General features: G+C 44.2%; 1 protein-coding gene across 5 annotated transcripts in view; it reads left to right on the top strand.

Moving 5' to 3' along the window:
* Positions 1–25,439, top strand: part of LOC124005697 (CUE domain-containing protein 1-like) — a 47,981-nt gene that overhangs the window by 20,299 nt on the left and 2,243 nt on the right. For 4 of the 5 annotated variants that reach the window (XM_046315175.1, XM_046315177.1, XM_046315179.1 and 1 more), the window contains 9 exons: positions 11,860–11,963; positions 14,295–14,933; positions 15,700–15,827; positions 16,935–17,061; positions 17,205–17,475; positions 17,789–17,902; positions 24,748–24,837; positions 24,985–25,078; positions 25,257–25,379. In XM_046315175.1, coding sequence (XP_046171131.1) covers positions 14,622–14,933; positions 15,700–15,827; positions 16,935–17,061; positions 17,205–17,475; positions 17,789–17,902; positions 24,748–24,837; positions 24,985–25,078; positions 25,257–25,379 — 1,259 coding nt within the window. In that variant the 5' untranslated portion in view covers positions 11,860–11,963; positions 14,295–14,621. The remainder of the gene's footprint in view (positions 1–11,859; positions 11,964–14,294; positions 14,934–15,699; positions 15,828–16,934; positions 17,062–17,204; positions 17,476–17,788; positions 17,903–24,747; positions 24,838–24,984; positions 25,079–25,256; positions 25,380–25,439) is intronic. The other variant, XM_046315180.1, reaches the window with a different exon arrangement.

Below are 25,439 nucleotides of genomic sequence, written 5' to 3'. Positions count from 1 at the left end.
TCTCTTGCTAGTTTGTGTGTGTGTGTGTGTTGCTCTCTTGCTATTTTGTGTGTGTGTGTGTGTTACTCTCTTGCTATTTTGTGTGTGTGTGTGTGTTGCTCTCTTGATATTTTGTGTGTGTGTGTGTGTGTTGCTCTCTTGCTATTTTGTGTGTGTTGCTCTCTTGCTATTTTGTGTGTGTGGCTCTCTTGCTATTTTGTGTGTTGCTATTTTGTGTGTGTTGCTCTCTTGCTATTTTGTGTGTGTTGCTCTCTTGCTATTTTGTGTGTGTTGCTCTCTTGCTATTTTGTGTGTGTTGCTCTCTTGCTATTTTGTGTGTGTTGCTCTCTTGCTATTTTGTGTGTGTTGCTCTCTTGCTATTTTGTGTGTGTTGCTCTCTTGCTATTTTGTGTGTGTGTTGCTCTCTTGCTATTTTGTGTGTGTTGCTCTCTTGCTATTTTGTGTGTGTTGCTCTCTTGCTATTTTGTGTGTGTTGCTCTCTTGCTATTTTGTGTGTGTTGCTCTCTTGCTATTTTGTGTGTGTGTGTGTGTTGCTCTCTTGCTATTTTGTGTGTGTGTTGCTCTCGGAATGGGCATTTACTCTTTGCAGCAGATTCAAATGAGCTACTGCCATGTAGGACATTTCACATCAGCTACGACTATAGAATATGCATTTAGTTTGATTTAATTTGCTTTTCTGAAAATATTGCACACATTGAGACGTGGCAGCTTGATTACACTCATTGCGTAGTGTCACAATTTTTAGAAATTCGACAGAAATGTAGCCTGTAGTTGTAATTATTGAAGTTTAAGCTATGAAGCCTGTACGAATCTTTGATAAGCTAATGGTGCTCATCTTGTCGTGCTGACCTGTGCGTGTTGGTAGGTGTAAATTATGTGTAGGCCTACTGCAGCTATGGCTGCATTTTGTACATGTAGTAGTGGTATGCATGTCTTTCTTGTTTTATAAAGCAGTGTTTGTTGATGTGTACAGCTACATTGGAGGTATATTTTGTACTTTGGGTCTATGATTGTTCAAATCTACCCCCACTCCTCTAGATGTAGATGAGATATCCTGGATCTCTGGCTCTTTCATGCAGATGGCTGTTATAACAGCTGCTGCATCCTGAGAGGTCATTAGAGTGAGTTTGTTGTTATTGTTGGCCTTGAGAGTGGTGGAGGGGGACTACAATCTCTGCCTAGGTCTGCCTGCCCCTCTGAAGAAAAGTGGGCGTCGCTCTTTCCAAATGGCTGTTGAAAACATGTGAACGACACAGGGCAGGAATGTGAACTAGCTCGTCTTGTTGGGGGAATGAATGGCAGAGCACAGATGGAGGGAAGAGACTAGAGGTCTGCCGATTTTAAGATTTTTCAACACCGATACCGATTATTGGAGGACCAAAAAAAGGCTGATACCGATTAATCTGCCGATTTTTTTTTTTTTTTTTTTTTTTTTTTTTTTTTTTTTAAATAGAAAATAAACATTTGTATTTATTTATTTGTTTATTTATTTATTTATTTGCAATAATGACAATTACAACAATATTGAATGAACATTTATTTTATCTTAATATAATACATCAATAAAATCAATTTAGCCTCAAATAAATAATGAAACATGTTCAATTTGGTTTAAATTTTGCAAAAACAAAGTGACACAATTTCACCTGGTTAATATTGCCTGCTAACCTGGATTTCTTTTAGCTAAATATGCAGGTTTAAAAATATATACTTCTGTGTATTGATTTTAAGAAAGGCATTGATGTTTATGGTTAGGTACACATTGGAGCAACGATACGCACCACGTCGATTTATATGCAACACAGGACACGCTAGATAACTACACATGGTTGATGATATTACTAGTTTAACTAGTGATTATGATTTATTTTATATAAGATAAGTTTAATGCTAGCTAGCAACTTACCTTGGCTTATTGCATTCGCATAACAGGCTCCTCTCCTCGTGGAGTGCAATGTAATCAGGTGGTTAGAGCGTTGGACTAGTTAACTGTAAGGTTGCAAGATTGAATCCCCCGAGCTGACAAGGTAAAAATCTGTCGTTCTGCCCCTGAACGAGGCAGTTAACCCACCGTTCCCAGGCCGTCATTGAAAATAAGAATGTGTTCTTAACTGACTTGCCTCGTTAAAGATTAAATAAAGGTGTAAAAAATTCTGCCAAATCGGTGTACAAAAATAACGCTTTCCGATTGTTATGAAAACTTGAAATCGACCCTAATTAATCGGCCATTCCGATTAAACGTTCAACCTCTAGAAGAGACTATTGTTAGCTTAGCCAAGTTTAGCTTAGCCAAGACTTTCACGTGAGTGAAAGCCAAGACTCGGCCTTTCACTCACGTCTGTGAAGCTGTAGGCCTACAGAGTATTGACACGGACAGTTTTACCATTTCTGTGGGGGATTTAGTAAGGGACTACAGTACAGTTTGTCTACAGAGATGATCAGAGATTTACTATGAGGCCTAATCCAAAAATAATCTAATTTCATTCTTGTTCAACTGCCACTTGTGCCATTTATAGAGTGTGTATTTATCATAGCTGAAATTAGATTTTCACGCGTAAATTGGAGAAGCAGTATAAGTGGAGCTCTCTGACCCCAAATAGTCTAGCAGCAGTGGTCAACACAGGAGATTAGAATGTCCCACCTACAGTATGATGGCCCCAGATGGAATGCTGGGGCCTGGTTGTCATGGGGACAGACGAGCCTGGGACTCGTAATTGTGTTGGGAGATGGAGCCTACCATCTGAAAACACTGTAACCCTTGGAATGAGATCAGTTCTCCACTACATAGATGGGCTACTTAGAGAGTGGATGCATTTTGTCATTTTTTAATGTAAACTCAATCTCAGCAAATGAAGAAACGTCCCTTTTTCAGGACCCTGTCTTTCAAAGATAATTAGTAGAAATCAAAACTTCACAGATCTTCATTGTAAAGGGTTTAAACAAGGTTTCCCATGCTTGTTCAAAGAACCATAAACCATTTTTGTTTGATTTATTTCACCTTTATTTAGCTAGGCAAGTCAATTAAGAACAAATTCTTATTTTCAATGACTGCCTAGGAACAGTGGGTTAACTGCCTTGTACCTTGTCAGCTCGGGGATTCGATCTTGCAACCTCAATTTTGCAACCTGAACATTAATGAACATGAATTAACATGCACCTGTGGAACGGTCGCTAAGACAGTAACAGTTTACAGACGGTAGGCGGAGACAGGACGGACAGCTGATCATCCTCACAGTGGCAGACCACATGTAACAACACCTGCACAGGATCGGTACATCCGAACATCACACCTGCAGGACAGGTACAGGATGGCAACAACAACTGCCCGAGTTACACCAGGAACGCACAATCCCTCCATCAGTGCTCAGACTGTCCGCAATAGACTGAGAGAGGCTGGACTGATTGTTTGTAGGCCTGTTGTAAGGCAGGTCCTCACCAGACATCACCTGTAACAATGTTGCATATGGGCACAAACCCACCGTCGCTGGACCAGACAGGACTGGCAAAAAGTGTGCTTCACTGACGAGTCGCGGTTTTGTTTCCCCAGGGGTGATTGTCGGATTCACGTTTAGCGTCGAAGGAATGAGTGTTACACAGAGACCTGTACTCTGGAGCGGGATTTATTTGGAGGTGGAGAGTCCGTCATGGTCTGGGGCGGTGTGTCACAGTATCATCGGACTGAGCTTGTTGTCATTGCAGGCAAACTCAACGCTGTGTGTTACAGGGAAGACATCCTCCTCCCTCATGTGGTACCCTTCCTGCAGGCTCACCCTGACATGCCCCTCCAGCATGACAATGCCACCAGCCATACTGCTCGTTCTGTGCGTGATTTCCTGTAAGACATGAATGTCAGTGTTCTGTCATGGCCAGTGAAGAGCCCGGATCTCAATCCCATTGAGCACGTCTGGGACCTGTTGGATCGGAGGGTGAGGGCTAGGGACATTCCCCCCCAGTAATGTCCAGGAACTTGCAGGTGCCTTGCTGGAAGAACTGCAAGAACGGGCAAATCTGGTGTAGTCCATGAGGAGTCCTTGTTCCATTTCTGTTAGTCACATGTCCGTGGAACTTGTTCAGTTTGTCTCAGTTGTTGAATCTTATGTTCATACAAATATTAAGTTTGCTGAAAATAAATGCAGTTGACAGTGAGCGGACGTTTCTTTTTAAACTGAGTTTGTTTTTCTGTTGTCATCGTGTTCCTACGTATTGAAAGCAGATTAAATCATGCTTGACTGTGTTAATGTAGGCCAGCTAAAAGGGCTTCAGCATCAAAGTGCATGACTGGCTGCATTATGTCCTTCAGTCTGTTACTCCACATAGTTACTTTAGATGAGTGTAATCCATCAGATGGTGACTTCCTGGTACTCTATCGTAGGGTCATGTCTTTTTTCTTCTTACCTGCTCTAGCACAGTGAATATGATAGATTGAAGGTAAGCCCAGCTCTCTTGACCAGGGCAGTGCTGCTGCTTCCTTTTGTTCACTGTGTGTTGGGAGACAACCACAGCCACACATACAGACCCAGGAGGACAAAGAGCAATGGATCCCATGCTAAATATATAAGGTTCTTAGGTGCAGATGAATATGGTCTCGTTGATGTGAAGAGGTCTGTGTGTGAGGGAGAGAGGAGTCCATGGCTGGGCCTGGGTTCTGTGCTGAGATGCACACGCTTCAGGCCTTTATATACATAATTAACTTTCTACCAAAAAAATATGCAGGTTTGCATAATCTTGGGCTGCTGGTACAAAAATAGGGACGTTGAGCCCGAAAGAAGGAAGCTATGATATGGTTTTTCGATAGGGAAGTGTTTACAAGTTTTTGGTCCCCGTAATGCTGACAGAAACAGTTTTTCTACATGTATTTTTATAGCCCAGAGATGGATCAGCTGCAGAACATATAATATTATCAGTGGGAGGATTGAGCCTCTTTTCATCCCTGATTATATCCTAGCGGTTAGTAGTCATAAGGAAGAGCTATGTTGTTGGCATGATGATGTGAAGGCATGAGAGTTTGTTCTATCATAAAGCACTTTATCATATTGTCTGACATCCTGTTTCCTTGCTGGCCAGTGATGTCCTTACCAAGTGTTTCCAAGCTGCTGGGGGGACGGTGACTCGTCCTTTCAGCAGCGCAAAGCAGGAAGTCAACTCTGTATGGTCGAATGTGACCTCAACAGACAAGACCAGAGCACACATGCTGCACAGAGGTTAACATGGCCGAAACAACTATGGGTATAAACCCACTTAAATTCTCTCTGTTTAACTGGCATTATCACTGACATCTCTCATCGACATCTTTTGGCCAAAAGAGTTGATGGATGATGTAGGTCAAAGTCAAACACTTTCCAATTAATTTGGATTCCAATTAATTAGGCAAATAATGTCAGTAGTGAGAAGGGATGAAGAGATTTCCCAGGTCCTAGATGTGAAAGTTCCCCCTTCTTTCTTTCTCGCCACTCCTCAGTTGCTTGTTTCTGGCGCATACATATTCACACCTAATAGTCCCACACACTTGCGAGAGTTGGACTCAGTTGGACTCAGTTCATTGACTCAAGGTTGATGCTGTGAAGGTCCATAGAGAGAGACTGTAGTGTAGTATGTGTAAACTGGCTGTATGCCCTGAGCGAGGTACTGTGGGAGGGTGTTTTACAGGCCAGATGAAATTAAGTTCAAAGAAGCCCACTGCAGTGTTATGTAGAGTTTATTGCTCCACAAATCAACATGAAGGCCTTGCAGAGTTAGGTTATCTCCTGGCCTGTATAGAGAGGATGTCCATAAACATTGGGCCCCAGCTCACTGCTCAGACGGTCACTGCCAATATCCTCCGAGGCCCAGGATGGGGTGCATTTCAATATTGTCCTCCTCTCCTTTCCTTAACCTGAGCAGATGTGTAATCAATAGGATGAGCAGCCTACTTAAGACTGTTGAGATGCACCCATAGAGTCTGTCTCGCTCTCCTGGTCTCAGAGTTGGAGCATGAAAGTGATTTCCCATGGCTGCCACTGGGCCCTGGTCACACTTTTCACACACACACACACACACTTGCCTACCAGGCAATTCCACGGAAATGCAATTGTGCAAATGCTCAAATTTTTCACTTAAAATGCATGCCAACCATTTTTTTTTGTAGTATGTAACTACTATGATATCCCATTGTAGCCAATTAAATTGCAGAAATTCCATTACCAATTTTGGGAAAATTCTGTTAGCGATTTGGTAAGGGAATTTCTAGTTTTAATCACTTAATAATTCACAAACTAAATTGATATCAGTAAAAACACTAATTGACAGGTCTACCTTTACTTGTTACTTCTGTGAACTTTTATTATCCTCCTTCCTCATGAGGGAGATAAGGTTCTAACTTATCTTAAAGACGTTGGTTTTTGTTAACAGAATTACAGGGCAATATTTCTTGAACTTACAGAAGGTAAACATTTCTCCAAAAGGAAATACAGTGCCTTGCGAAAGTATTCGGCCCCCTTGAACTTTGCGACCTTTTGCCACATTTCAGGCTTCAAACATAAAGATATAAAACTGTATTTTTTTGTGAAGAATCAACAACAAGTGGGACACAATCATGAAGTGGAACGACATTTATTGGATATTTCAAACTTTTTTAACAAATCAAAAACTGAAAAATTGGACGTGCAAAATTATTCAGCCCCCTTAAGTTAATACTTTGTAGCGCCAACTTTTGCTGCGATTACAGCTGTAAGTCGCTTGGGGTATGTCTCTCAGTTTTGCACATCGAGAGACTGGAATTTTTTCCCATTCCTCCTTGCAAAACAGCTCGAGCTCAGTGAGGTTGGATGGAGAGCATTTGTGAACAGCAGTTTTCAGTTCTTTCCACAGATTCTCGATTGGATTCAGGTCTGGACTTTGACTTGGCCATTCTAACACCTGGATATGTTTATTTTTTAACCATTCCATTGTAGATTTTGCTTTATGTTTTGGATCATTGTCTTGTTGGAAGACAAATCTCCGTCCCAGTCTCAGGTCTTTTGCAGACTCCATCAGGTTTTCTTCCAGAATAGTCCTGTATTTGGCTCCATCCATCTTCCCATCAATTTTAACCATCTTCCCTGTCCCTGCTGAAGAAAAGCAGGCCCAAACCATGATGCTGCCACCACCATGTTTGACAGTGGGGATGGTGTGTTCAGAGTGATGAGCTGTGTTGCTTTTACGCCAAACATAACATTTTGCATTGTTGCCAAAAAGTTCAATTTTGGTTTTATCTGACCAGAGCACCTTCTTCCACATGTTTGGTGTGTCTCCCAGGTGGCTTGTGGCAAACTTTAAACGACACGTTTTATGGATATCTTTAAGAAATGGCTTTCTTCTTGCCACTCTTCCATAAAGGCCAGATTTGTGCAATATACGACTGATTGTTGTCCTATGGACAGAGTCTCCCACCTCAGCTGTAGATCTCTGCAGTTCATCCAGAGTGATCATGGGCCTCTTGGCTGCATCTCTGATCAGTCTTCTCCTTGTATGAGCTGAAAGTTTAGAGGGACGGCTAGGTCTTGGTAGATTTGCAGTTGTCTGATACTACTTCCATTTCAATAGTATTGCTTGCACAGTGCTCCTTGGGATGTTTAAAGCTTGGGAAATCTTTTTGTATCCAAATCCGGCTTTAAACTTCTTCACAACAGTATCTCGGACCTGCCTGGTGTGTTCCTTGTTCTTCATGATGCTCTCTGCGCTTTTAACGGACCTCTGAGACTATCACAGTGCAGGTGCATTTATACGGAGACTTGATTACACACAGGTGGATTGTATTTATCATCATTAGTCATTGAGGTCAACATTGGATCATTCAGAGATCCTCACTGAACTTCTGGAGAAAGTTTGCTGCACTGAAAGTAAAGGGGCTGAATAATTTTGCACGCCCAATTTTTCAGTTTTTGATTTGTTAAAAAAGTTTGAAATATCCAATAAATGTTGTTCCACTTCATGATTGTGTCCCACTTGTTGTTGATTCTTCACAAAAAAATACAGTTTTATATCTTTATGTTTGAAGCCTGAAATGTGGCAAAAGGTCGCAAAGTTCAAGGGGGCTGAATACTTTTGCAAGGCACTGTATGTGTTGATATTAGTTGGCAGGGGTCTTTACTTCAACGTTGTGTTTTTAATGTATTCTGGTACATAATTTAAGACTTTTTCTTATAGATGTTTTCTAAAGACTCCTTTCCAGACCAGAAATCAAAGCCTTTACTTCTTTTTAATTTTTAGTGTAGAAGTTTTTTGAAAAAGTACACAGTACATTCGGAAATTATTCAGAACCCTAGACTTGTTCCACTTTTTATTACATTACAGCCTTATTCTAAAATTGATAAATGAAACATTTTCCTGATCAATCTACACACAATACCCCATTATGACAAAACAAAAAAAGTTTTTTAGAAATGTTTGTTAATTTATTAAAAACAAATATTTTATTTACATGAGTATTCACACCTTTTGCTATGAGACTGAAACCAGGTCTGCAGCATTGAAGGTCTCCAAGAACACAGTGGTCTCCATCATTCTTAAATGGAAGAAATTTGGACCCACCAAGACTCTTCAGCGTCTGCTAAATGGCATATATTATTATTATTATTATTATTATTCTTCCTAGAGCTGGCCACCCGGCCAACCTGAGCAATCAGGGGAGAAAGGCCTTGGTGAGGGAGGTGAACAAGAACCCGATGGTCACGTCGACAGAGCTCCAGAGTTCCTCTAGAGATGGGAGAACCTTCCAGAAAGACAACCATCTCTGCAGCACGCCACCAATCAGGCCTTTATGGTAGAGTGGCCAAACGAAAGCCACTCCTCAGTAAAAGGCACATGAGAGCCCGCTTGGAGTTTGCCAAAAGGTACCTAAAGGACTCTCAGACCATGAGAAACCAGATTCTCTGGTCTGATGAAACCATGATTGAACTCTTTGGCCTGAATGCAAAGAGTCACGCCTTGAGGAAACTTGGCACCATCCCTATGGTGAAACATGGTGGTGGCAGCATCATTGTGTGGGGATTTTTTTTTTTTTTGGGGGGGGTCGAGAGAAATATGAACGGAGCAAAGTACGGAGAGATCCTTGATGAAAACCTGCTCCAGTGCGTTCTGAACTTCAGACTGGGGTGAAGGTTCACCTTCCAACAGGACAATGACCCTAAGCACACAGCCAAGACAATGCTGGAGTGGCTTCGGGACAAGTCTCTGAATGTCCTTGAGTGGCCCAGCCAGAGCCCGGACTTGTACCCGTTCGAGCATCTCTGGAAAGACCTGAAAATAGCTGTGCAGCGACACCCCAGATCCAACCTGACAGAGCTTGAGAAGAATGGGAGAAACTCCCCAGGTACAAGTGTGCTAAGCTTGTAGCGTCATACACGAGGCTGTAATCACTGACAAAGGTGCTTCAACAAAGTACTGATTTAAAGGTCTGAATATTTTCTACTTTATATTTTCTATAAATTTGCTGTAATTGTTAACCTGTTTTTGCTTTGTCATTATGGGGGTATTGTGTTTAGATTGATGAGGAAAAAACCATTTGAATCCATTTTTAGAATAATGCTGTAACGTAACAAAATATGAAAAAGTCAAGGGGTCTGAATACTTAACGAATGCACTGTATATGTCTTAATTTCTCAAACATGTATAGACTCTTAGTTTCATTTAACTCCCAATTTGATATACACCTATCGGGGGTTTGAACCAAAAATATTTTCCAATCATTTTGTTCTGAACAGAACCATTTATTTTTTATGAACTTTTTGTAGTTCATAAATCCAATGTGAAACATGATTACTATAGTATCCTTAACTAGCATTAAAAAAGTTGATCCATTCTTCTCTAATTAAACACCTCTCTCCCTAATGTCTGAATCACGCTTGTGTCATCGTCAGAAATCTACGGTAACCAACACTTCGGAGGGGGAGGGGCATGTAACTAACACGCGCGCACACTGGCAAAGATTTCCAGCTGGCAGGCAGACACTGGAATACGTTTGTGAGTGGCAAATGATGGCTTTGCATGGGCTCATTGTTGAGATTTTTGTGGGTCTGGAAAAAATATGCCTAGAACGTAAAATAAAGTTAATAACCGGTTCCCTTGCTTTTAATAGTTTTGTTCCGGAACAGTATAGATCACTTTTTCCTTTCCAGGTCTGATTCTGTTAATCTAATAATGTTTCTGTTCTGTTCCTTTACTTGTTGGTGTTCATGGGTCCTGTTAAATGGAGTGGGGTGGGGGCGTGGCAGAGGAGAGCAAAGTGAGGGGTGGGGGCGTGGCAGAGGAGAGCAAAGTGAGGGGTGGGGGCGTGGCAGAGGAGAGCAATGTGAGGGGTGGGGGCGTGGCAGAGGAGAGCAAAGTGAGGGGTGGGGGCGTGGCAGAGGAGAGCAAAGTGAGGGGTGGGGGCGTGGCAGAGGAGAGCAAAGTGAGGGGTGGGGGCGTGGCAGAGGAGAGCAAAGTGAGGGGTGGGGGCGTGGCAGAGGAGAGCAAAGTGAGGGGTGGGGGCGTGGCAGAGGAGAGCAATGTGAGGGGTGGGAGCGTGGCAGAGGAGAGCAAAGTGGGGGGAGAGAGGAGGGTGAAGTGGAGGGGGAGGGGTTGGGGGTGGTGCAGAGAGCAGGGCGAAGTGGGGGGTGGGGGCGGTGCAGAGATGCAGGGCGAAGTGGGGGGGTGGGGGCGGTGCAGAGAGCAGGGCGAAGTGGGGGGGAGGGGGGCGGTGCAGAGATGAGGGCGTGACAGAGGAGGGTGGGGCGGTGCGGAGAGCAGAGCGAAGTGGCAGAGAGGAGGGGGAGAGGGTGGGTGCGTGACAGAGGAGGGTGAAGTGCGGGGGAGAGGGGTGGGGGGGCAGAGACGAGGGTGAAGTGCAGGGGAGAGGGGGTGGGGGCGTGGGAGAGAGGTGGGGGGTGGGGTCGTGGCAGAGAGGAGGGGGTTTGGGGTCGTGGCAGAGAGGGGGGGGTTTGGGGTCGTGGCAGAGAGGAGGGGGGTGGGGGGGCAGAGGAGGGGCGAGAGGGTTGGGGGCGTGGCAGAGAGGAGGGGTGGGGGCGTAGCAGAGAGGAGGGTGAAGTGCAGGGGAGAGGGGTGGTGGCGTGGCAGAGAGGGTGAAGTGCAGGGGAGAGGGGTGGGGGCGTGGCAGAGAGGAGGGTGAAGTGTGGGGGAGAGGGGTGGGGCGGTGCAGAAAGCAGGGCAAAGTGGGGGGTGCAGCAGAGAGCAGGGCGAAGTGGGGGGAGAGGGGTGGGGGTGGGGGCAGAGAGGAGGTTGAAGTGCGGGGGAGAGGGATGGGGGCATGGCAGAGAGGAGGGTGAAGTGCAGGGGAGGGGTGGGGGCGTGGCAGAGGAGAGCCAAGTGAAGGGGAGAGGGGTGGGGCGGTGCGGAGAGGAGGGCGAAGTGGGAGGGGAGAGGGGTGGGGGTGTTGCGGAGAGGAGGGGAGAGGGGTGGGGGTGTTGCGGAGAGGAGGGCGAAGTGGGGGGTGCAGAGGGGGGGGGGTGGTGCGGAGAGGAGGGTGAAGTGGGGGGTGCAGAGGGGTGGGGGTTGTGCGGAGAGGAGGGCGAAGTGGGGGGGTGGGGGTGGGGGCAGTGCATAGTGGGGGGTGAGAGGGGAGGCAGTGCATTGAGGGGGGTGAAGTTGCAGACTCTGGTTGTGCTACTGCTGCTGCTGGATCGGGCCTGGCACTGCCATGTGGGTTGGGCTGGCACTGGATGCATTGTTCCCCCCAGGGATTTCTCTTCCCAGCACTACAGTGACAGAGCAGAGGGGGAGAGTAGTGATAACTATTAGCTAGGGCATCGAAAGGACCTTCCAGTTCCTCTCAGAGGACTCTTACATTTTTGGAATTCTGTTTTTTTTTTTCTCCCTCCATGGCCTCTTTCTTGTAATGGAAACCAGGATGAGGAAAATCCAGGCACTCAGAGACGACTCCTGGCTATCGTCCCAGTCAAGGATTCTGTAAACTCTGCTTTCTGTTTCAGCTGTGGAGAGGTAACCTGAAGGTAAAGGATCTTATGTTTCCTATTCTAATGTTTACTAGATAGATTTGTGTGTTGATCGTCCTCCCCCACTGCTTGGCACATGGATTAATAGCATCTGTTAGCAGCAGCTTGGCCATCCATCCTACCCTTCTCTGGACTGGATGTGTGTAGGGCAATATTTGGGTTCCTCCTTCAGGCCTAGTTGGCAGGACATTTGTCCCTCTATGACACTTACTTGGCTCAGAGAGAAAGAAACAGGCTTTGTTTTACAATAAAATGGAAAGAGATGCACTCTGCAACTGTTCATCTTGGCCTTGTAGCTTTGTTGGTGAGTTGGAATATAGGCCTATAATGTGATTCAAAATATGGAATTCCCCTACAGTGCTGGCATGCAAAGTTTCACCGTGACATTTAAATGCCAACTGTTTAGTCTGCAGACGTTATTTGGGTTGCCATGGTAACACAGGGGCCTAGCCTGGAAAGGTTGAGCAGAAAGGCGGAGTGGGGACACTGTCCATCTTTCGCCCTGAGACACCATCTCGGACAAGGCCATGTAAAATCTCATCGAACCCTGTCAGTATTCCCAATTGTGTTTCAATGGCTCTGTGGCTGCAGCCTTTTAGCTAGTATTTGAAATAAGCCTAGGTGATTTATTCTCAGTGGAGCCTAGGTGATTTATTCTCGGTAGAGCCTAGGTGATTTATTCTCAGTGGAGCCCAGGTGATTTATTCTCAGTGGAGCCTAGGTGATTTATTCTCAGTGGAGCCTAGGTGATTTATTCTCAGTGGAGCCTAGGTGATTTATTCTCAGTGGAGCCTAGGTGATTTATTCTCAGTGGATCCGAGGTGATTTATTCTCACTGGAGCCCAGGTGATTTATTCTCAATAGATCCTAGGTGATTTATTCTCAGTGGATCCTAGGTGATTTATTCTCAGTGGAGCCTAGGTGATTTATTCTCAGTGGAGCCTAGGTGATTTATTCTCAGTAGAGCCTAGGTGATTTATTCTCAGTAGAGCCTAGGTGATTTATTCTCAGTGGAGCCCAGGTGATTTATTCTCAGTAGATCCTAGGTGATTTATTCTCAGTGGATCCTAGGTGATTTATTCTCAGTGGAGCCTAGGTGATTTATTCTCAGTGGAGCCTAGGTGATTTATTCTCAGTGGAGCCTAGGTGATTTATTATCAGTAGAGCCTAGGTGATTTATTCTCAGTAGAGCCTAGGTGATTTATTCTCAGTGGAGCCTAGGTGATTTATTCTCAGTGGAGCCTAGCTGATTTATTCTCAGTGGAGCCTAGGTGATTTATTCTCAGTAGAGCCTAGGTGATTTATTCTCAGTGGAGCCTAGGTGATTTATTCTCAGTGGAGCCTAGGTGATTTATTCTCAGTGGAGCCTAGGTGATTTATTCTCAGTGGAGCCTAGGTGATTTATTCTCAGTGGAGCCTATGTGATTTATTCTCAGTGGAGCCTTGGTGATTTATTCTCAGTGGAGCCTAGGTGATTTATTCTCAGTGGAGCCTAGGTGTTTGCTTCTGTGTAGAGCCTAGGTGATTTACTCTCAGTAGAGCCTTGGTGTTTGCTTCTGTGTAGAGCCTAGGTGATTTATTCTCAGTAGAGCCTTGGTGTTTGCTTCTGTGTAGAGCCTAGGTGATTTATTCTCAGTAGAGCCTTGGTGTTTGCTTCTGTGTAGAGCCTAGGTGATTTATTCTCAGTAGAGCCTAGGTATTTGTTAAAGGAAAAATCAACTGTGCGTATTACAGATACAGTGGGGCAAAAAAGTATTTAGTCAGCCACCAATTGTGCAAGTTCTCCCACTTAAAAAGATGAGAGAGGCCTGTAATTTTCATCATAGGTACACTTCAACTATGACAGACAAAATGAGGAAAAAAATCCAGAAAATCACATTGTAGGATTTTTAATGAATTTATTTGCAAATTATGGTGGAAAATAAGTATTTGGTCAATAAAAAAAGTATCTTAATACTTTGTTATATACCCTTTGTTGGCAATGACAGAGGTCAAACGTTTTCTGTAAGTCTTCACAAGGTTTTCACACACTGTTGCTGGTATTTTGGCCCATTCCTCCATGCAGATCTCCTCTAGAGCAGTGATGTTTTGGGGCTGTTGCTGGGCAACACAGACTTTCAACTCCCTCCAAAGGGTTGAGATCTGGAGACTGGCTAGGCCACTCCAGGACCTTGAAATGCTGTCATAGTTGAAGTGTACCTATGATGAAAATTACAGGCCTCTCATCTTTTTAAGTGGGAGAACTTGCACAATTGGTGGCTGACTAAATACTTTTTTGCCCCACTGTATGTTAGCTTTTGCTAACCTCCCTCCTTATCTCCCTCTCAGGCATTGACTGTTTTGGACCAGAGATTCCGGTCCCCGTACCAGAAACTTGTGACGGGACGGAGGAGTGGACACAAAATAAGAACCCTCTTCGCTACAGCCAGCCGTGTTGGATGCAGCTGAATAACAAGCTGAGAAAAAGAAAGAGCATTGGACTTTCCTGCTCCATTCAGAGGACTGCCATCCATGTGGTGGTATGATGAGACTGTGAGTCAGGAGAAACACAATCAGACGGGAGCAGATTGATAGAGGGAGAGAAAGAAAGGTAGAGGAGTGAGTGTCAAGGTGCCCTCTTGACCCCAAGGTGATAGCACCAGTCAAGGCAGCAGGATGACCAGCCTGTTCAGGCGAAGCAACAGTAATGGAGGCTCCGGTGGAGGAGGAGGAGTAGGTGGTGGTGGTTCTTCCCCAGGAGAGCTCAACAACAGCCGGCCTAACCGACAGGTGCGGCGTCTGGAGTTCAACCAGGCCATGGAGGACTTCAAGATCATGTTCCCCACCATGGATTACGAGGTCATCGAGTGCGTCCTGCGCTCCAACAATGGGGCGGTGGACGCCACCATCGACCAGCTCCTCCAGATGAGCATCGACGGAGAGGGATCGGATGACAGCTCTGACTCCGATGATAGCATCCCACCAGAGGTCAGTCAGTGCAGGGTCAAGGCTTCCACATGTTTTGCTAGGCGAACCGAACAAGCGTGCTCGCGTAAGTCCTTTAAATATCTTTGCTTAAACTAGAATAAACCGGCAATAGTACTGTTTGTCCATCTTGAGATGCCATAGTGAAGACCCTTGCCAGCTGGTCAGTGCCTGCTCCGAGTACGCTTCCTGGTATTCTGTCTGGCCCCGCAACGTTGCGAATGTTAACCTGTTTAAAGATCTTACTCACACGGGCCTCCCGAGTCACGCAGTGGTCTGAGGCACTGCATCGCAGTGCTAGAGGCGTCACTGCAGACGCATGGGACTGCCAGCCGTGATCGGGAGTCCCATAGTTAGGGGAGGGTATGGACAGACGACGCTGGGCCAATTTAGACCTTTAAATAGGTTAACATTGGCATGGTCACAGGGCCAGACGGAATGTCTCTCTCTCTTTCTCTCTCTCTCTCTCTCTCTCTCTCCCCTCCTGTTCTTGTTGTAGTCTAGGTTTTAGTCAATAATAAATAATACATTGTGTCACAGTACCACACATAAAGAAGGAACTGCAACCCATGTCATCTCACTACAATATCAATAGTAAAGTAGTGCTGTTTTGTGGGCTCCAGTTACCTTACCAGACATTAACCCCCCAACCAGCTTCTCTCTTAAAACTTTAATTATTTATCTTCCTGACATGACTGATTTGAATGGGTAAATGTGTATTAACGTTATTATTATACTCTCTCTTGGTCTCCTCCATTCCCTGGGCTAGATTCTGGAGAGGTCATTAGAACCTGACAGTTCCGACGAGGAACCTCCCCCCATTTACTCACCGCCCACTTATGACATGCACATCTACGACAGGAAGTATCCCGAGGCCCCGCCCACTCCACCACCCAGGTAAATTGTCATACTATCACAGGAGGCTGGTGGGAAGAGCTATAGGTGAACGGGCTCATTGTAATGGCTGGAATGGAAAGATTGGAGTCAAACACGTTGTTTCCATGTTTGACATGTTTGGTACCATTCCATTTATTCCATTCCAGCCATTACAATGAGCCCTTCCTCCTATATATGCTCCCACCAGCCTCCTCTGTACTATACTATACAGTTCAACAGATCTACAAAATGCCCAGAGAAGAGTTTAACCTATCAGTCATCTGTCTATGGTAATTCTTTAATTATGTATAGAATATGTGCATCTGGAACGTGAATAATAATAATAATAATATATGCCATTTAGCAGACGCTTTTATCCAAAGCGACTTACAACACTGATTACTTTATGAAAGGGAGGAAGTCAGGGATGCATGTTTTAAAAACCCCGACAGGACCTTTTGTTTGCATGCAATCCCCTAGCCTGTACTCTATAAAGCCCAGAGGAACAGAGGAAGTGGTCCTATGGGGCCCTGGAATTTATATGCTCAGGCCTGTGGATATCACAGCCGACCGCATGCTGTTATAGTTTAAGGTTCCACCTGGTGGCCATTTTAAGAACTGTGCAATGCTGTCGTGTGTGTGTGTGTGTGTGTGTGTGTGTGTGTGTGTGTGTGTGTGTGTGTGTGTGTGTGTGTGTGTGTGTGTGTGTGTGTGTGTGTGTGTGTGTGTGTGTGTGTGTGTGTGTGTGTGTGTGTGTGTTTCTCACTGGACCAGTTAATAACAAAAATCCATGTAATTGAATTTGCTTCAAGCCCCATTGTCCATGATTTATGATTCAAGACCATGTCCACATTTGCTCTGCTTCACACCGCCAGCTGGGAGATTCACAGTAATTGACTTTTTGGACTGTACAAAGTGGTGTGTTAAATGTGGTGACTGCTGCTCAAAGGGGATTTTATTGTGAAGACAAACAGGCATGAATTATTATTTGTGTTTTCATGTATTGCTTACTTTTCACAGCATCAGTACACAATGTATGATGTGTGCGTTTAGTTTAGTTCTAGTGTGACATGGCATATGAACCTCTCTCTAGTCTGACCTTAACCTTTTGACCCTTGTCTGACCTAGGTTTGAGGCCCAGCTCCCGCCAGGTCACCGGCAGGTCCGCAGCTACAGGAACTGGAATCCACCGTTGCTTGGCAACCTGCCAGATGATTTCCTGCGGATCCTGCCACAGCAACTGGACAGTATACAGGTACACAGTGGATGTGAAGGAAACCACAATGTCATACTGCTAATGCATTTTTTTGTTTATCATTAACAGCAGGGCGACATCCTGCTTACAGAAATCAATTGCAACTAAATGAAAACTCTCTTTCTCCATCTCTCCTCCTCTAGGGCTCACAGAACAGTCTGTCCCAGCCTTCTTCTTCCTCCTCTCTGTCCTCCATCGTCCAGCAGACAAACCAGGGAGGTGTCTCCAAGCCAGGGACTGGTGGAGCCCTAGGGGCACCTGGAGGGCCCGGGGGCATGGCAGGGGTAGTCACGGAGCAGGAGCGTAAACTGAAACAGTACCTGGATGATGAACGCATCGCTCTGTTCCTCCAGAACGAGGAGTTCATGAGGGAGCTGCAGCGCAACCGCGAGTTCCTTGTCGCCCTGGAGAGAGGTGTGTGTCATGCACATGCATACATGGTCACCTGCATGATATACTTTAACACACAGAATACATGTTCAGGACACAGTAGGCAGTAGTCAAGTTTATGCTTTCTATAGAGCGAGTCAGCTACGGAGTGAGTCAGCGAGTCAGCTACTGTTGAAAATGCTCTTCTCTCTTTCATGCTATGCTCGTTGCAAAGTCCCTTGTGTATCTCATGATGCTTCATCCTACAAAAGTTTAACTTTGGGAAGCATGTCCCACTTTCATAAAGGTTTCTTAATAATAGATATTGTGTTATAATATCCAGCTTTCTCTGTTTTAGATCGCTTGAAGTACGAATCAAAGAAATTCAAGTCCAATCATTCATCCTCTTACATGGAGAATTCCACAGCAGGTAGATGTCATTCATCCTCTTACATGGAGAATTCCACAGCAGGTAGATGTCATTCATAAGCTTCACCTGTGTGTGTGTGTGTGTGTGTGTGTGTGTGTGTGTGTGTGTGTGTGTGTGTGTGTGTGTGTGTGTGTGTGTGTGTGTGTGTGTGTGTGTGTGTGTGTGTGTGTGTGTGTGTGTGTGTGTGTGTGTGTGTGTGTGTGTGTGTGTGTGTGTGTGTGTGTGTGTGTGTGTGTGTGTGTGTGTGTGTGCTATTCAAACACCCAACAGGCCTACTCATATGAATGACTTTGGGTTTATTTTGATAACTTCCCTTTATCACATCCAATATCTAGCCAACAATATTTATCACTCACTACCACTGGGTATGGTGAATGCTTCTCCAAGTAGTTGACACGATAAATTGCTTTCTCTGGAGTGATTCATTTAGTATTTTATTAGGATCCCTAAACAAAATGCAACAAATAAAATGCATAATATACATTACATCATTTTGTTATTTTATTTATTTATATTTTAATTTTTGTTTATTTAGTAAATATTTTCTTAACCAACAATGCAGTTAAAAAAAAGAGTTTGTAAGTAAGCATTTCACAAATAACATTTGATTTGATTTTGCTTTGATAATACAATACAAAATATATATTTAAAAAAAACGTAAGTCTCCTTAAGTCAGTTGTTTTAAAACAAGTTACCTTGAGTTACCTTGGGTGACAGAGAGTTCCACATAATCATGGCTCTATTTAATACTGTGTGTTTCCCAGCCTCTGTTCTGGACCTGGGGACGGTGAAGAGACCTCTGGTTAAATGTCTTGTGTTGTACCGATGAGTGTCTGAACTGTGTTTCCCAGCCTCTGTTCTGGACCTGGGGACTGTGAAGAGACCTCTGGTTAAATGTCTTGTGTTGTACCGATGAGTGTCTGAACTGTGTTTCCCAGCCTCTGTTCTGGACCTGGGGACTGTGAAGAGACCTCTGGTTAAATGTCTTGTGTTGTACGGATGAGTGTCCCACTGTTTGAACAGATAGTTTGTGACTTTTAACCCATTAACACCTCGCACAAAGACCAAAAGTGATACAGTCAACTTTGAGCCAGTAGAGATTGACATGCATAGCACTGACATTTGCCCTCCGTGTACATTTGCCCTCCGTGTACATTTGCCCTTCGTGTACATTGATTTAGATGAAAACAGAGCAGCGTCTTATCATGGACAGACCTCTTCCCATTTTAGCAGCCATTGAGCATATACAGTGCCTTCGGGAAAGTATTCAGACCCCTTGACTTTTTCCAAATTGTGTTACATTAGACTTATTGTAAAATGGGTTAAAAATATAATAATCCTCAACAATCTACACACAATACCCCGATAATGACGAAGCGAAAACAGTTTTTTAGAAATATTTGCAAATGTTTTAGTAATAAAAAACAGATCCCTTATTTACATAAGTATTCAAACACTTTGCTATGAGACTCGAAATTGAGCTCAGGTACATCCTGTTTCTGTTGATCATCCTTGATGTTTATACAACTTGATTGATCATCCTTGATTGGACATGATTTGAAAAGGCACAAACCTGTCTATATAAGGTCCCACAGTTGAAGTCAGAGCAAAATCCAAGCCATGAGGTCGAAGGAATTGTCTGTAGAGCTCCAAGACAGGATTGTGTCTCGGCACAGATCTGGGGAAGAGTACCAAACAAGGTCTGCAGCAGGTCCCCAAGAATATAGTGAGCTTCATTGTTCTTAAATGGAAGAAGTTTAGTACCACCAAGACTCTTCCTAGAGCTGGCTTTCTGGCCAAACCTAGCAATCGGGGGAGAAGGGCCTTGGTCAGGCAGGTGACCAAGAACCCGATGGTCACTCTGACAGAGCTCTAGAGGTCCTCGTGGAGATGGGAGAACCTTCCAGAAGGACAACCATCTCTGCAGCACTCCACCAATAATGCCTTTATGTAAGGGTGGCTAGACAGAAGCCACTCCACAGTAAAAAGCACATGACAGCACACTTGGAGTTTGTCAAAAGGCACCTAGAAGACTCTTTGACCATGAGAAACAAGATTATTTTTCAGCGGCAGGTACTGGGAGACTCGTCAGGATCGAGGGACAGATGAACGGAGCAAAGTACAGAGAAATCATTGATGAAAACCTGCTCCAGTGCGTTCTGAACCTCAGACTGGGGTGAAGGTTCACCTTCCAACAGGACAATGACCCTAAGCACACAGCCAAGACGATGCAGGAGTGACTTCAGGACAAGTCTCTGAATGTCCTTGAGTGGCCCAGCCAGAGCCCGGACTTCAACCCGACCGTACATCCCTGGAGAAACCGGAAAATAGCTGTGCAGCGACGCTCCCCGTCCAACCTGACAGAGCTTGAGAGGATCTGCATAGAAGAATGGGAGAAACTCCCCAAATACAGGTGTGCCAGCTTGTACCGTCATACCCAACAATGCTGTAATCGCTGCCAAAGATAATTGAACAATGTACTAAGAAATCATTCATCAAAGGGTTTTGTTATGAACAAGCCATCTGCCTCAGTGAAGGATGGAGCGGAGTTTGCTTTTTTCTTGCCTAGAATTTCATTTAAGGTACTCTAGAGCTTTTTACTATCATTCTTTATATAATTTCTCATTTATATATTTTTGAAGTAGTTTTTTTGGGGGGTTGATCATCTTTAATATTGCAGATGGCGTGGTTGTTGCTTTCATCAATGTGTATATATATATATATATATATATATAAGAAGAAACGCCCCTTTTTCAGGTCCCTGTCTTTCAAAGATAATTTGTAAAAATCCAAATAACTTCACAAGATCTTCATTGTAAAGGGTTTAAACACTGTTTCCCATGCTTGTTCAATGAACCATAAACAATTCATGAACATGCACCTGTGGAACAGTCATTAAGACACTAACAGCTTACAGACAGACTGCAATTAAGGTCACAGTTATGAAAACTTAGGACACTAGAGGCCTTTCTACTGACTCTGGAAAAACACCAAAAGAAAGATGCCCAGGGTCCCTGCTCATCTGCGTGAAGATGCCTTAGACATGCTGCAAGGAGGCATGAGGACTGCAGATGGGGCCAGGGCAATAAATTGCAATGGCCATACTGTGCAATTTGTTCCAGTCATTGGCAGCAGAGAACTGGAAGGAAAGGCGGCCAATTAGGAGATGGCTTTGTGGGTGACCAGTGAAATATACCCGCTGGAGCGCGTGCTACAGGTGGGTGCTGCTATGGTGACCAGTGAGCTGAGACAAGGCTGGGCTTTACCTAGCAAAAACTTATAGATGACCTGGAGCCAGTTTGTTTGGCGACAAATATGAAGCGAGGGCCAGCCAACGAGAGCATACAGGTCGCAGTGGTGGGTAGTATATGGGGCTTTGGTGACAAAATGGATGGAACTGTGATAGACTACTTCCAATTTTCCGAGTAGAGTGTTGGAGGCTATTTTGTAACTGAAGGATCGGTAAGATAGTCAGCTTTACGAGGGTATGTTTGGCAGCATGAGTGGAGGATGCTTTGTTGTGAAAAAGGAAGCCAATTCTAGATTTAATTTAGGATTGGAGATGCTTCATGTGAGTCTGGAAGGAGAGTTTACAGTCTAACCAGACACCTAGGTACAGTGCCTTGCAAAAGTATTCGGCCCCCTTGAACTTTGCGACCTTTTGCCACATTTCAGGCTTCAAACATAAAGATATAAAACTGTATTTTTTTGTGAAGAATCAACAACAAGTGGGACACAATCATGAAGTGGAACGACATTTCTTGGATATTTCAAACTTTTTTTAACAAATCAAAAACTGAAAAATTGGGCGTGCAAAATTATTCAGCCCCTTAAGTTAATACTTTGTAGCGCCACCTTTTGCTGCGATTACAGCTGTAAGTCGCTTGGGGTATGTCTCTATCAGTTTTGCACATTGAGAGACTGACATTTTTTCCCATTCCTCCTTGCAAAACAGCTCGAGCTCAGTGAGGTTGGATGGAGAGCATTTGTGAACAGCAGTTTTCAGTTCTTTCCACAGATTCTCGATTGGATTCAGGTCTGGACTTTGACTTGGCCATTCTAACACCTGGATATGTTTATTTTTTAACCATTCCATTGTAGATTTTGCTTTATGTTTTGGATCATTGTCTTGTTGGAAGACATCTCCGTCCCAGTCTCAGGTCTTTTGCAGACTCCATCAGGTTTTCTTCCAGAATGGTCCTGTATTTGGCTCCATCCATCTTCCCATCAATTTTAACCATCTTCCCTGTCCCTGCTGAAGAAAAGCAGGCCCAAACCATGATGCTGCCACCACCATGTTTGACAGTGGGGATGGTGTGTTCAGGGTGTTGCTTTTACGCCAAACATAATGTTTTGCATTGTTGCCAAAAAGTTCAATTTTGGTTTCATCTGACCAGAGCACCTTCTTCCACATGTTTGGTGTGTCTCCCAGGTGGCTTGTGGCAAACTTTAAACGACACTTTTTATGGATATCTTTAAGAAATGGCTTTCTTCTTGCCACTCTTCCATAAAGGCCAGATTTGTGCAATATACGACTGATTGTTGTCCTATGGACAGAGTCTCCCACCTCAGCTGTAGATCTCTGCAGTTCATCCAGAGTGATCATGGGCCTCTTGGCTGCATCTCTGATCAGTCTTCTCCTTGTATGAGCTGAAAGTTTAGAAGGATGGTCTGTTCTTGGTAGATTTGCAGTGGTCTGATACTCCTTCCATTTCAATATTATTGCTTGCACAGTGCTCCTTGGGATGTTTAAAGTTTGGGAAATCTTTTTGTATACAAATCCGGCTTTAAACTTCTTCACAACAGTATCTCGGACCTGCCTGGTGTGTTCCTTGTTCTTCATGATGCTCTCTGCGCTTTTAACGGACCTCTGAGACTATCACAGTGCAGGTGCATTTATACGGAGACTTGATTACACACAGGTGGATTGTATTTATCATCATTAGTCATTTAGGTCAACATTGGATCATTCAGAGATCCTCACTGAACTTCTGGAGAGAGTTTGCTGCACTGAAAGTAAAGTGGCTGAATAATTTTGCACGCCCAATTTTTTTAGTTTTTGATTTGTTAAAAAAGTTTGAAATATCCAATAAATGTTGTTCCACTTCATGATTGTGTCCCACTTGTTGTTGATTCTTCACAAAAAAATACAGTTTTATATATTTATGTTTGAAGCCTGAAATGTGGCAAAATGTCGCAAAGTTCAAGGGGGCCGAATACTTTCGCAAGGCACTGTATTTGTAGTTGTCCACATATTCTATGTCAGAACCATCCAGAGTAGTGATTCTGGATGGGCGAGAAGGTGCGGGCAGTGATCGGTTGAAGAGCATGCATTTAGTTTTACTTGCATTTAAGAGCAGTTGGGGGCCACAGAAGGAGAGTTGTATGGCATTGAAGCTCATCTGAAGGTTTGTTAACATAGTGTCCAAAGAAGGGTCAGAAGTATACAGAATGGTGTCGTCTGCATAGAGGTGGATCAGAGAATCACCAGCAGCAAGACCGACATCATTGATGTATACAGAGAAAAGAGTTGGCCCGGGAATTGAACCCTGTGGCAACCCCATAGAGACTGCCAGAGGCCCGGACAAGAGGCCCTCCGATTTAACACACTGAACTCTATCTGAGAAGTAGTTGGTGAACCCGGCGAGGCAGTCATTTGAGAAACCAAGGCTGTTGAGTCTGCCGATAAGAATGCGGTGATTGACATAGTTGAAAGCCTTGGTCAGGTCGATGAAGACTGCTGCACAGTATTATCTTTTCTCAATGGCGGTTATGATATCGTTTAGGACCTTGAGCGTGGCTGTGGTGCACCCATGACCAGCTTGGAAACCAGATTTTATAGCGGAGAAGGTACGGTGGGATTCTAAATGGTCTGTGATCTGTTTGTTAACTTGGCTTTCGAAGACTTTAGAAAGGCAGGGCAGAATAGATATAGGTCTGTTACAGTTTGGGTCTAGAGTGTCTCCCCCTTTTGAAGAGGGGGATGACTGCGGCAGCTTTCCAATCTTTGGGGATCTCAGACGATACAAAAGAGAGGTTAAACAGGCTAGTAATAGGGGTTACAACAATTTTGGCAGATCATTTTAGAAAGAGGTTGTCCAGAATGTCTAGCCCAACTGATTTGTAGGGATCCAGATTTTGCAACTCTTTCCGATCATTAGCTATCTGGATTTGGGTGAAGGAGAAATGGGGGAGGCTTGGGCAAGTTGCTATGGGACATGCAGAGCTGTTGACCGGGGTAGGGGTAGCCAGGTGGAAAGTATGGCCAGGCATAGAAAAATGTTTTTTGAAATTCTCAATTATTGAAGATTTATTGGTGGTGACAGTGTTTCCTAGCCTCAGTGCAGTGGGCAGCTGGGAGGAGGTGCTCTTGTTCTCCATGGACTTTACCGTGTCCCAGAACATTTGGGAATTTGTGCTATAGGATGCAAATTGCTTTCCTAACTGCTTGTGTATATTGGTTCCTAACTTCCCTGAAAAGTTGCATTTTCAGGGGGCTATTCGATGCTAATGCAGTACACCATAGGATGTTTTTGTGCTGGTCAAGGGCAGTCATGTCTGGTTACTACAGAGTTTGTGTGTCTAAACTTTTGACTGGTACTGTACATACACATATACATTTATATAATTTATCTTTGTTCTATAGTAATTAAAAAAAATTTTTTTTTTTTTTTAACAATTCTTCAAGTGCCCAGAGAAAATGTAACTACAGTTGTAGTCACCAATTAAGACTTTACAAAAATGGTTGAAGTAGATTGTTTGTTCACTACTCAGGTTCATTATTATATGTGAATGTGTGTTACTGCGTTAGTGTTTTCTTGTGTGATTCTGTGTGTGTGCACAATATGCTTATGTTTGTCTTTTACAACTAATTTCTTTGTTTCCAGGAGAGCACTGTGCTTCGAGGTCGGTGGAGGCTTGTACTGCTGTGTCAGATGACGCCATGTTCAGAGACAAACTCAAACACATGGGCAAATGTAAGGCATCCTCTACCAGCAGGCCACTCAATACACATTATTACCATCCCCTGTCTCTCTCTGGCAGTGGCCAGTTAACGAACTCAATCACTAGAACAGCATCCTTTTGCAAACCCCCCCGATATGGTTGTCTTCTCTCCCACCTAGCAACAAGAAAGAAGCTGTTTGAAATCGCCAGATCATTCTCTGACAAGACAAAGAGAAGAAAGTTAAAAAGAAGAACGCTCCTGAAGCACCAGTCGTATCCTTCATTGCCAATCGATGCTAATTTCCAATCAGAAACATTGGATGTGTTCCGTTTTTGCAGTGATGGCTTTTTATAGAACTCAATGTTCAAGTACCACATACTGTATAATACAGATGCATATGTATCAATATCCAGGCCTTTAGGTGTTTCCCTTGACCATATCCCCTCTAAGACTGGGCACAGCCAACTCCACAGCCAACCTCCTGGAAGATGTGGAGGGAAGCCCAGAAGATGGCCAGCCCAGAAGATCAGACACTCAGGAAGACGATGTACCACACAAGGAGCCGTTGTCATGGTGAAAACCTGTCTCCTTCCCTGTTGGAAATTGTATCACTTTACTCTGTGTAACTACTAT

Source organism: Oncorhynchus gorbuscha, linkage group LG19 (assembly GCF_021184085.1).
Source record: "Oncorhynchus gorbuscha isolate QuinsamMale2020 ecotype Even-year linkage group LG19, OgorEven_v1.0, whole genome shotgun sequence".
In the NCBI taxonomy this organism is placed as follows: Eukaryota; Metazoa; Chordata; class Actinopteri; order Salmoniformes; family Salmonidae; genus Oncorhynchus; species Oncorhynchus gorbuscha.
The sequence above is the reverse complement of the archived record's forward strand: the minus strand, read 5'-3'. Positions and strand labels throughout refer to the sequence as shown.